The 11,721-nt window shown below is 46.6% G+C and overlaps 7 protein-coding genes across 7 annotated transcripts in view, besides 6 other annotated features; 2 read left to right on the top strand and 5 right to left on the bottom strand.

The window, feature by feature from the left end:
• Nucleotides 1-577, top strand: TraAM80_08351 (uncharacterized protein; the record flags this gene model as incomplete). Its single annotated transcript, XM_029385103.1, has 1 exon — nucleotides 1-577. A coding segment is annotated over one exon (577 nt), but the record flags the coding sequence as incomplete, so codon positions are not given.
• Nucleotides 578-676: 99 nt separating this feature from the next.
• Nucleotides 677-706: a sequence feature (GA-rich).
• Nucleotides 707-739: 33 nt separating this feature from the next.
• Nucleotides 740-1,780, bottom strand: TraAM80_08350 (uncharacterized protein; the record flags this gene model as incomplete). Its single annotated transcript, XM_029385102.1, has 1 exon — nucleotides 740-1,780. One exon carries the CDS (start codon nucleotides 1,778-1,780, stop codon nucleotides 740-742), a length of 1,041 nt encoding a protein of 346 aa, XP_029235058.1.
• A 186-nt stretch (nucleotides 1,781-1,966) lies between these two features.
• Nucleotides 1,967-2,013: a microsatellite.
• Nucleotides 2,014-2,028: 15 nt separating this feature from the next.
• On the bottom strand, nucleotides 2,029-2,454 carry TraAM80_08349 (60S ribosomal protein L35A; the record flags this gene model as incomplete). Its single annotated transcript, XM_029385101.1, has 1 exon — nucleotides 2,029-2,454. One exon carries the CDS (start codon nucleotides 2,452-2,454, stop codon nucleotides 2,029-2,031), a length of 426 nt encoding a protein of 141 aa, XP_029235057.1.
• A 118-nt stretch (nucleotides 2,455-2,572) lies between these two features.
• On the bottom strand, nucleotides 2,573-3,634 carry TraAM80_08348 (thymidylate kinase; the record flags this gene model as incomplete). The annotated part of the gene is made up of 1 exon (XM_029385100.1): nucleotides 2,573-3,634. The coding sequence occupies one exon, from the start codon at nucleotides 3,632-3,634 to the stop codon at nucleotides 2,573-2,575; it is 1,062 nt and encodes a 353-aa protein (XP_029235056.1).
• A 266-nt stretch (nucleotides 3,635-3,900) lies between these two features.
• Nucleotides 3,901-6,753, bottom strand: TraAM80_08347 (putative folate/biopterin transporter; the record flags this gene model as incomplete). Its single annotated transcript, XM_029385099.1, has 1 exon — nucleotides 3,901-6,753. The coding sequence occupies one exon, from the start codon at nucleotides 6,751-6,753 to the stop codon at nucleotides 3,901-3,903; it is 2,853 nt and encodes a 950-aa protein (XP_029235055.1).
• A 40-nt stretch (nucleotides 6,754-6,793) lies between these two features.
• Nucleotides 6,794-6,823: a microsatellite.
• A 67-nt stretch (nucleotides 6,824-6,890) lies between these two features.
• Nucleotides 6,891-6,912: a microsatellite.
• Nucleotides 6,913-6,971: 59 nt separating this feature from the next.
• On the bottom strand, nucleotides 6,972-10,232 carry TraAM80_08346 (uncharacterized protein; the record flags this gene model as incomplete). The annotated part of the gene is made up of 1 exon (XM_029385098.1): nucleotides 6,972-10,232. The coding sequence occupies one exon, from the start codon at nucleotides 10,230-10,232 to the stop codon at nucleotides 6,972-6,974; it is 3,261 nt and encodes a 1,086-aa protein (XP_029235054.1).
• A 178-nt stretch (nucleotides 10,233-10,410) lies between these two features.
• Nucleotides 10,411-10,434: a microsatellite.
• A 796-nt stretch (nucleotides 10,435-11,230) lies between these two features.
• Nucleotides 11,231-11,254: a microsatellite.
• Nucleotides 11,255-11,694: 440 nt separating this feature from the next.
• TraAM80_08345 (uncharacterized protein) overlaps nucleotides 11,695-11,721 on the top strand; it is a gene marked incomplete at both ends in the record, with an annotated part of 531 nt that continues 504 nt past the window's right edge. Inside the window, one exon of the mRNA XM_029385097.1 lies at nucleotides 11,695-11,721. This exon is cut by the window's right edge and continues 504 nt beyond it. Coding sequence (XP_029235053.1) covers nucleotides 11,695-11,721 — 27 coding nt within the window.

The raw sequence follows: 11,721 nt of genomic DNA, 5'->3' as shown, positions 1-11,721 counted from the left end.
GGTGCTTGTCCGTAACCTGGCTGATAGGGCTGCCCATAACCTGGCTGGGGCTGCCCATACCCAGCTTGATACTGCCCGTAACCTGGCTGAGGCTGGCCATATTGAGGCTGAGGCTGAGACTGAGGCTGGCCATACCCAGCTTGATACTGCCCGTAACCTGGCTGAGGCTGGCCATATTGAGGCTGAGGCTGAGACTGAGGCTGGCCATACCCAGCTTGATACTGCCGTAACCTGGCTGAGGCTGGCCATATTGTGGCTGAGGCTGGCCATATTGTGGCTGAGGCTGGCCATATTGTGGCTGAGACTGGCCATATTGTGGCTGAGACTGGCCATATCCAGCTTTATACTGATCGTATGGGTAACCGTAACCCTTTCCTTCCGACGACATCCCTTTTTCCACTTCTTACAATGCAGAAAAAACTTCAAAGACAAAACATCAAAACCAAAGCAACCACATCACACAACAACTCACATGAAGGGCACTCTCGCCTTTCTAGCCTCCTTTGCTGTTTTCCTTTTCTCCACGCCGCACACGTGTATGCCGCGGAAAAACCAAAGCATTAGAAATCAAAACTAAATGGGGAACGTCATGGGCTGAAAGAGAGCAAAAAACAAAACAATACAAAACTTCACGGATTCCATTTGATTCACAAACTTCTCGTTCAGCCCTTACATGTCTTTCTCTTTCTCTCTCCCATTCTCTCTCATTGGGCCTCTGTCGCCGATGGGCACCTGGTTTCTAAAACTCCATCGTCCAGTCACAAAGGCATCCGTCAGCAGTCACAGAGACCACCCGAACTGCGTGCTTCTCCTCGACTAGCGGAGTGGCGTCAAGCACCCCGCCTGGGCCATCAAACGCCCCCAAGAACTCCAGTTGTTCCACATGAAAGACACCTACTTGATGGCGGGAAGCGGCAAGTACCACGCTTCCGCTTCTTGATGAGCGCAAGACAACTGGAAAGGACACGTTCACCTCGTACATGGCATGAAATGCCTTACGGACGTCAAACACCATGACTGCGTCAGATTCCGAAGCAAGCACTATCCTCTCCCCACGCTTGCACCCAACACCGGAGAGTAGATGCTCCCTTGACTGCCAAATCCAGTGCAGCTCTTTCATCCTGGCATCACAGCGAAGAACACCATGATCCGTAAAAATATGGGCAACATTGACATCCACGGCTTCTATGGAAATTGGGGCGGGAACTACGCCTAGAAAGGCAGAATTATCATCGATCACGTGTAACTGTGCATCCCCAGCCAAGTCATTAAGCGAAAAAAGCAACACGCCACCTTTAACCCCCTGTTTTGTCTGCGACAGACACCACAATTTATCACGGTGAAAATCACAACTGTGGCAAGAAGCCAATCTGCCGTTAAGCCTTGGTGCCTCGCCGTCGCCAAAGCTGTACACAAAGGCTGTAGAAGTAGGGACAGGCGGGTTACTAGTTTTCTCAACTAGAACTGTGCAGCATAGCGAACGCGACGCATTGGTTGTCAGGCCCAGGCACAACGGTGAGGCTGGCAAAACCACGTGCTTGCCCTCGTTCAGCAGCTGCCAAAAAGTAGAAGCCTGCTTATTGCCAAAGTCTAAACTGACCAGCGTCGCAGGCTCAAGGCCACCCCCGTTGCCCACAACGGCCATCACAGTCTCTCCTTCCCCGGCGTCATCCCTGGCAAGACGCACAACTGGAAAAGGTGTGTAATACACTGTACACGACGTGAATACACAACTATACTGAATGTCAACGATTGTAGTGGCTGCTCCTCCCCTATGCATTTCTCCTCTTCCTACCGCTCCATCATGCTTTTTTCACAGTAAACAACAGCAACAACAAGAGATGGGGTAGAAATGACGTCATCAGGGGCAAAACAGCAACACCGGTGAGAAGAGTCAAAAAAAACAAAAAACAAGTCCCGACGGCAGTGTGAGGGACTGTGGTGTGCGAAACGCGTGCACACAGAGAGAAACAAGAAAAAAAAGAAGAAAACAACAAAGAAACAGGAAACAAGGCAACTCAAGAGGAGTTAAACGCGGCTTGGATACAAGTACACCCGGATCCTTCTTCCAATTGCGGACGCGGGAAGAGGAGTGTTGAACTTGGCGCGCACCACACCAGACCCTCCGTGCGGCCTGGTAACACGGCCCCACAGCGCACGGGTGTTGCTACGGCGTGCCGGAGCCTTTGACCAGCGTACGCAGCGCTTCACCTTGTAGCCATGATACACGTAGCAGACACGCTTCCCGACGTACCACTTGGCATCCGCCGTCGTATTGACGTTCTCAACACGAATCAGTGCGGTGTTTTTGTTCTGACCGTGCAGTCCCCTTGTATAGCCGGCGAGGGTGCCCTTCATGTACAACCGTGGAGAAGCACGACTCCGACGAACAGCCGAAGTCTTCTTCGTCAGTTGCAAAATCTTCTTGGCCCTATCCACGTAAACCTTTGCCATCTTCCCCGCACTTACCAATGAAAAAAAAAAGGCAATAAATGTATAAATATATATATAATGACAGTTCCTGTGATAAACAAAGATGAAGGCAAGAAAAAAAAAAAAACTACTGTTGGGTTTATCCTTTGACGAGGCAAAGACAACGCTCAACCGCTTCGTACACCTTATCGTGTGTTTCTTCCCGACTTAGGCGTGAGGCTTCGTCATCGCAGCAGCGTATATGAAACCAAAAAGGCATTTTTTTGCAGCACCACAAATATGTGTTTCTAACACTCTCCTTGTACGCGCTCTGCGCCGTTTCATGAATGTCCAGTGGACCGCGGTGTGGGTCCACTTTCATGGCAGACAACGCGGCCTGCGGGGGGAGGTCCAGGTAGAGCACAAGGTTGGCTGGCGGAAGTCGCAGCCAGGAGACCTCCATCAACTGTAGATGGAAAATAAAGGCAATCCGTTCCTCTTCTGAGAACTTTGAGGCCTGATGCCCACAATTTGCCGTGTAATACCGATCCAGAACAATCTTCGTTCCACGACGCATCCAGTACTGAAGCTCAGGCAAACAAGCAAAACGATTCATGGAAAACAATAAGCTAAACAACTTGGGGTCAAGATCTTTTATCCCTCCCTTCTTTCCCGAGAGAACCTCCCGAAGAAGTTCACCGTATCGGTTTCTCTCCGATGGAAACTCGTAGTGCGCGACACGGTGCCCCTGAGATGCAAGGCGGCTGAGTAGAAGCTTTGTTTGCGTTGCCTTCCCCACTCCGTCGCCGCCCTCAAACACAATGACCCGACTCTTGCTTGAGTCAAAGGCAAAAAACGCCTTTACAGCACGGAGCTGCGCCAGGAGGAGGCCACCGGACTTATCCACAGAAAGGGACCAAATGGTCTCCAGCAAGGGGACCGACACGTGGGAGATGTTGCTTTCTCCCAACAAGAGGACAGAGATGCGGCGGCAGAACAGGGCGTACACAACGCCCGCATCCTTCAGACTCCTCTTCTCTGTGATAAGGCAGGTGAAGGTGTCGCTTCTCCCCTCGTGCCGCGACTCCCTGCGACGCAGGGTCTGGACCAGGGAATGGTGGCACGGCACAATTTCAACAAACTCACCCGCAAGAGCCGCTTCCGCCGCAACAGCAGCACAGAGTTCCTCGCTCCGGACATCCAGAAAAACAACGATCCTCATATTTAACTTTTGCGGTGCTCCCTTGTATAAACAACCTAATAGTAATAATACTAAAGCACCTCGGTGGCAACAAGAGCAAAACGAAAATAAAATAGGAAACAAATGCCTGCAATGAAGCCAGGCAACTCCTTTGTGGACAGATGGTATGGTAAGTGGAGGAAGCTGCAAAACAAACACATAATTAATTAAGGCATATATATGTTGTACTGGTGGTGACGTTGGTAGTGGAATACATTACCCTCAAGGTAGGCACAGAGCGAGCCGTTTCACCTTAATTTATACCACTGATGCCGGCAGTGTGCGGCAGCACGACGCACCAGGCGTTTGTGATCCGCCAGGGAACATTGTGTTACGTGCAGTACCTCATCCCTCACCTTTGCAACGAGTTTTTTATACTTTAAGTCGTCCTCGTTATTCGTCTCACGGGCCTGCATTACAAAGAGAGCCACCTCCGACAGGAGACGCAGGGAAGCGCATCGGACCTGCAGGGCCGGGGAACGCACGGCACTCAGCACTGCTTGAAAGAGAGCATCATCGTTTGCCAGAAGCCGCATCATGAAAAGGGCCTTGGAGCCTATCCGAGAAAGTATACACTCCAAAAGCTCGACAAGAAGAGTAAGATGGCCTTCTGAGGGTTCCTGTCTTGCTACATGCTCGCATACGTCTAGAATACCACCCCACTCAAAGTCCGGGTCCAGTGGTCCCTTCGCAAGCAGTTGACGCAGGACCCTCAGTGACGTACTTGGCAAAGGAGTCTCTCTGCTCCGTAAACACTGAATAATTGAAACTAGAAGCGTCACACTCTTATTCGGGCCTGATGATGGAGAAAAAAATGTGGTGATCAAAGCTTCCTCAATGTCTACACCACTACACAGTGCGTCCATTAAATTAAATGTTATACTCTCCACTTTGTCATTCATTTCCACGCCAGTCCTTAATAGACCACGCGCGGTGGCCGCATACACGGCGAGCTGAAGTTTTGGCTCTAGGCCTGTTGACCCTGCCAAGAAACAATCTGCAGCGTTTGGCGCATGTACGCACACGGCTGACACGCCTTGCAACGCCACGCCAAGAAGCTTCTCGTCTTGGACGGCGTTCAACATCTCCGTGACCCAGTGCTCTGAGGTCTCCGCAACCTGGAGCACGTCCGCGTCAGACGAAACAAGCAGCGCAATAGCCAGAATGCTACACTGTCTTCCGCCAATCATCTCTAGCACGGTTCTCACACGTGTAGACAAAGGAATCCTTGCAAGCAGCTCACATAAGAATTCAAAGCTCGCTGGTGTATTTTTAGAAGCCACAAGATGCAACAAATGTGATATGGCTTCCTCTGAGAAGTCCGCATTTACGGCAAGAGCATGTCCGCACAAAGAAAACAACTCCGTTTCTGAAAGTTGTGCTGCTACTGAAGCCGAGGGATTTAACAAAAGCTCCAATGCCAGAAGAGCGGTGGGAACAGATGACGTCAAAAGAGCATTAAAAAGAGTCTCAAGTCCAGTTGTGGTAAATACAATTTCAGCACCTATTACATGAGGAAGAACATCCTTCAAAGCATTCCCTTCCAGACGACCAATGCGAGCGATAAAGCTGGCAGCCTTAGCTTGAATTCCCTCATCACCTTGCAAGCAAATTAGCAGTAAGGTTTCGTACGACGCGCGAAACATTTCTGCAGGCAACCACGGATGCAGGCACGCATCCAAACTTAATACGGATGAAAGTAGTTCACACATGATGAGTTTTGAAGGTGCTTCAGTTGTTGTGTTGAGGGCCCGTAAGAGGCTTTCCACAAGCCGGAGTAATCCTGGCGAGCTTAATTCCAGACTTCGCTTCACTTCTGCCCGAGACGATGACAAGCCGCAACGCACCTCATCAGAGGTACACAAATCCAAAATGCCCGTCAAAAAACCTGAGAGAATAATAAAAACATTTTCACTCTCGCCATCAACCTCATCGTGGAGGTTCAACAATAACAGGGGCATAAAATGTGACAAGAGGGCAACACCACAGGAAACATCACTGCAAGCTAAATGATGCACCATAGTGGCATATGCAGAGCAGATAGCTTGTCCAGAACTCAAACTGACCAAAGCGCCGCTTGTTACTGGGTCCATCCAGGAGGCGATGAGTGATGATGAAGCTCCATGGGCTTGTTTGCCAATATAACCCAATAGCCTCATACAGTCTCGTAAATAGGAATCCCCTTCATTACAACTCAGTGATACACCCTTGATAGTTTCATTCCGTACATGGCTTACAACAGAAACGACATGATTACTCAAATCATCCATGATGTACCCCGAATTCAAAGAGAATAGTTCCAAGAGGACGGCTATAGACTCCTGCTTCACAAGAGACGACGGCGACGACAGCCTTGATAGAATAAATGAGACGCAAGAATCCACGTACAAGGGAGAAGTCATACAGCGGGTGAGACCTCGTTTCAAGTCATCTCGCGTCACCTTGCACCCTGGCGGTTGGGAAAATACAACGGGAAAGTAACTGGAGAGACTATCAAAGTACTCCTCTTTCAGAGGAGCTAGGTTACTTTTATCAGCAAAGGTATTTATAAAGTGGTGAAACTCAAACGTGTTTACAACAAGTTCGGGTTCCCCTTCCCCATCCATGGCTTCCAAAAGCAAACGGAGAACAGGCGTGGTAAGCCATGGTACTGAAGCTTCTGAAAGCATGTAGTTAATAATTTTAAATCCACTCCGCCGGACTTTTGTTGGCAAGGCCTGAAACCTAACATTGGGTAAGAAGCCATTGGCCAACTCAGCAAAAACGTTTTTGCTACACGGTCGTTGCATGGACAAATCTTCAATAACCCTCGCTATGCATTCCACAGAAGTTTCAACAATCTGTAACGATGAAAGTTTACCTGAGAAAAACTTCAGTACAACTACAGCTTCTTCATCGAGTAGACTTTCTCGTCCTGCCGTTGCTAGACTCAAAAGAGAGAGCGCCTCAATGATGTACTTCTCATTCGTAAGATATGTACCCATCATGCGGGACAGGTAAAGAAGAGGTACTTGTCGTAGTTTCTTAAGGGTGTCGGCGTCACAGTTGAGACCCAGTGACACGGCCTTTTCAAGTGCCACATCCAGATTCTCTTCTAGCATGGACGACGCGGTGCAGCTCTATACTCACTCTCTACAACTAATATATATATATATATATTATATTATATATTCCTTACGTCAAACAAAAAAAAAAAAAGGAACAGAAGGTAATTCGACAAGTTTGGCAAATCCAGTACAAAAAAAAAAAACAAAAAAAAACTATTTTCTAATTCTACAATCATTCGAAAGCAAACAATTTCTTTACATAGCTGATGCAATCAGGGTGGTACAACACAAATCCTTTGTGAGCCACTTACACACACGGCACACGATCCAGATACCACACCTGTAGAATGTCGTAGATAAAAAGAAGGTAAAGGAATTGTACCAATACAAAGTGGTTGCATAGTTATTTCTGTCGACTTGGTGGTATTAGGGGGTAAGCAGAAGCTCCACTGCGTTCTTCCACCTATTAAAAAGCAACTATCATTTTTCTCAATCACCATCTCACAGTTTTGAAGGTGCTCTGTTTTGTTAGCAACAACAAAAGAAATAAGGATTGGGGTACCAATAATAGCAATCGAAGGAGCCCTCAAAGTCAACAGAAGCGGCATATCTTCCACTTTCACTTCAGGTAAAGGAAGATCAGAAACAATACGCTGCGCGCCATTTATTGGGGCTAAAATCATTCGAATAAAGCCCAAAGAAAATTTTCCAACATCCAAAACACGAAGCTTCATACTCAATCTCAAAACTTCCAAATGCTCAAGATGACAAGGTAGTTCGCCCACTGTCAGCGATACAACTAACACGGCATGCGTACAAACAACATCCAAATCTTCCACCGTTAAACCTTGGAGGGCCTGAGTTTCCATGGAGGCCAAAAGAACAATCTCTCCCCCCTTTGTAAGATTAAAATTTTCAGTATTGTCTTCCACCTCAGTGTGACCGGCATATACAAGAGAATCTCTGTTATCTTGGAATGACGATACATTTTCTCTCGTACTATAACACGGGTGAAGCAGCACAAATTTTTCGTGTTGTATAGATGCTCGAGAAAAATCTGGCACACTGAGGGTGGTTTCCGATCCCACCAACACATCCCCCGTAAGTGGTGTCACCAACCACGGTAATACCTTCAGGGAAGTATATGTTGGGGAAAAGGGATACAAAATATTCAAATGAATTTTTTTCACAATCTCAATGTCTGAATAATTGACCGAGTTATAGTAAAACAAAATAGAAGCGATATATTTTCCTGCCCGGAGGCACCGGTAGTTCAGTGAGACACGTAACGGATGATCACGAGATATAGGATTAAGATCATCCAAAACAAAGCCGCGATACCCCTTTCGAAAACTTTCGCTCCTTTTCACGTATTTCCCTTGAAACGCATCACAGGCAACTTCATACAAACCAGGGACATAATGTATTACAAGACGACCTTTCCCGTTTAAATCTTTCTCTGACTTTATCACAATATCCAAATTTAGGTCCTCTCCTTCAACTGCTGTAATTGTACTAGGAATTTCGATATCAACTTGACACGCCGGTCGGACTACACATATCCATGGCTTATGATATAATAGCTCAGTGGAACTTCCAAACCTTTCTGTTTGTCTTAACAATGGTTCTATACTCAACTTTTTTTCAAGCTTCCACTCCACATTTAAGCGTATACCAGAACAATCTACGCATCCTTGAACACGTGTGCAATGATAAATTCCCGGCTCCTCAAGAGTCACATTAAGACAAGCAAAAGCTGGAGCATTTAAATTGAATTTTAGACCTTTATCTAAGACCAAGTATGTACTCAAACTCTCCGTCCCATCTGCAGATAACCGGGAAACCGTAACATAAAGAAAACTCAAAGTAATCATTTTAACAGAGGCAGTAAAAAGTGTAAAATATATTTCCGTTGGGGTTGCACACACATGATGATCACACTGAAAACTGCATAATACGGTAAAGGGTGCAAAATGACCTCTTCTAGGATATGACAAATTCACCTGGTTCAATTCATGCAACCTCATCAAAACCAGAAACTGTTGCATATAATGCCTTTGTACACTTTCCACAGTGGGTCCAAAACAGAGTGACACCGACGAAAAAAGAATATTTTCTCGAACCTCTTCAGTAAGCTTCCCGCCAGTGGCGTTCATAGCACAGATCCAAAGTTTATGTAAAACCTCCGCTTCCCTGTAGGTTCCTATACGTAGTTCCCCAAACTTTTTCATCCAAAAAAAAACACGTTCCCACGCATGGAAATTAATGTAGGCTCCAACAGAAATATACAGCGCGTCTGGAGACAAATTACTACTTAATTCAATTTCGCTCAATAAATTCTTTATACGTACTTGCAAAGCTCTCAAACAACTTTCAGTAGAAAAAATAAAATTGTGGGTGTCAAGGTAACACTCTGTACCAACAAAAACAGGAGCAACATTTGGCCCTTTCGTGGAAGTACACGACCGGCTTAGCTCAATAGCTTCCTCAAATGCACCTGTTGCAGCAACAAGATAATCCCTTCGAGTCGCAGCCGACAAATAACGGCAATTTCGAAACAACCATTCATAGCATTCCCCCACAAGCAATAGTCGAAGAAATCTAGCCATGGACTTAAATTCAGGAGAACCGCAACGGAGAGCCTTTCCAATCCACATAATATGCTCCTCGACAAGTTCACGATTAATATCAACTGAAAAACTAGGCGATTCTCGAGAAACATTGTGTAATACACGAAAAAGAAGAATGGTACCACAGGCACGTAGCTCCATCGCTGGCCAAGGCGGAGCTAGCTTTCTCAGTATTTTATACGAATTTTCAAAATGCTTTTGAGCTGATTTTTTTTCATTCAAAACAAGGTAATGCCATCCAATTTTAAAATCACGCCTGACCAAAGAGTAGCTCGGGTCAAATTTGAAATTCTTTAAACGCAATACCTCTTCCGTATGATACTTTGTAGCTAACTCCACTGCAATTTCAAAAAGTTTTCCTGCACTCTGCTTCTCCATTCCCAATTCAAAAAGGGGTAAAACGTCCTTGAAGTCATGACCAAGAAACATTTTCATATCATATTGAAGTTTCTCCAGTTGCGCGGCAGCGTTCTTACTGATTCTAATTCCATTCGCAGTAGTCAGTGCAATAATGACTTTGCCATGAAACAAACGCGTATATTCTCTTAACCGGTTGGAAATCTCAGATAACCAAACTTCATCTAACGGCGCCTCTCCCAACTCATCCCAGTCCAAACAAAAAAGAACACAGCTACATATTACTCGGACATGCTTTGAACACCAGTTGCTCTTCAGTATACCTGAAACTTCTGAAGGCAAACTGTCATCCACGCCCTTGGTAAAAAGAGCTTGTAACTCAGAAAAGTAATTTACCCGAAAACGTTTATGCAACTCAAAGAAACGGGATAAACCCTCAGCAATTCGAAGCCTTTTGCCACTGATTACCGCAAGCGAAAAAGATGGATTAGCATCCAGGTGGTCGCCATAGGCGTCATCGTTATACAATTGAGCAAGAAATTCCATTCCCTTATCTTGAAATATCCCATGTGTAAAGACATGCAGTAAAGCATAATGGGAACAAAAAAAAACATCAGTGATAGATTCCCAGCGCCACAAAAAACAAGGAGTAAAAAACACCACAAATGTTCTTCAAAGGCAAAAATAAAAAAAATCCCAAAACATAAGAAAAATCTGTCACACAATATATATATATATATATATATATTGCGTATAATTTCCGCATACGGTCCCCGCAATCTCTTAAAAGTTTCTGCTATCTGATAAAATCGCCAAGTCCAGACACTCAAGCGAAGCTGCTGCTGGCCCGGGCGATTGTAATTGAAACGATTAGGCCGCAAAAAAAAAAAAAATCGGGACACCATGGAGGCAAAAAAAAGTGAAGAGGAGCTGCGCACGCGAAGCATGGCCTTTCGCTCATCTGCGGACGTGCCTGTGCGCGCTAACCCAGTCGCGAACATCAAGGCGGCGCAGTTCCTTTGCAGGAACACCTTCTCTTCAGCTTCAATGCGCGTGCTGAATGCATTCGAAGCTGAAACAAAATAAAAAGCACATTAAATAATGGAAAATCAGTGACCCCTCATCCCTGACCCCTTTGGTTGCAACGAGAGCCGCTACGTCGGAAGGCCTCAGCACGGGTCTCTTTGGCCAAGAAAGCATGAAGTACTCGCAAACAAACAAACCAACCCAGGCCAATATAAAAAATCGTCTCTTTCGACACAATTGGCCCGGGCGGCATTCTACGGAACCGAGGCGCTTCCCCGCGCTGCTAGCGGGCCGGCGACTTCTCAGAGACCCCACCCATCAGCTCCCTATGAGTCTTTTCTTCAGGTGATATATGGCCCCCACCCTCCTACCCAATATTTCAAAATGTTTGGCAACACTTTACCGCTCAAAAACAGTCTTTCGACGGTGGTGGCGTAGAGGCCAGGGGGCGCAGGTTCCCAAGCAATATCCAATGACGTTTTTCACCTCACACCTCGCCCTTGGGAATTTACAGAGGCGTGTGTGTGTGTGAGGTCTGTGTGCCGCGTACCTTGTGGGTGGCCCTCTCTCTTTTTTTCGTTGCGGCTGCGTAGAGCTGCGTCTGTGCGTATTTTACCTTTTTCTTTCATTCCCCCTTTTGTCTGGTAGTTGGTGTTCGCCCACAGTTCAACTCACGTTAACTTAACCACTACGAAGGAAAACAAAATTAATGAAGGAAAACATGTCTGAGAGCTGCGAGGAAGAATGCCACGGCACCGAGGAGCCCCCTGCAACTAATGTTTGACAGGGAGGAGGGCAGCAGACGAGGTTGAGGTTTGATGGCAACAGGCAACAACTCGCACCGTAGCCCCGAAGGGTGGAAGGAAGAGAGCACGAAGAGGAGGAAAGGGGCCGACGACCGTTGCTGGAGGGACTCTACGAATCCGTGTTTAACGCGAAGTGGAGTTGCGTCGTGGGATTTCCCGAGGGCGAAGAGAACAACATGGTGGTGCGAATGGAGGCGGAAGAG

Source organism: Trypanosoma rangeli, assembly GCF_003719475.1.
Source record: "Trypanosoma rangeli strain AM80 chromosome Unknown Tra_15.4_contig_00403, whole genome shotgun sequence".
NCBI lineage: Eukaryota > Euglenozoa > Kinetoplastea > Trypanosomatida > Trypanosomatidae > Trypanosoma > Trypanosoma rangeli.
Note: the sequence above shows the minus strand (reverse complement) of the source record. Positions and strands in the feature narration are given on the sequence as shown.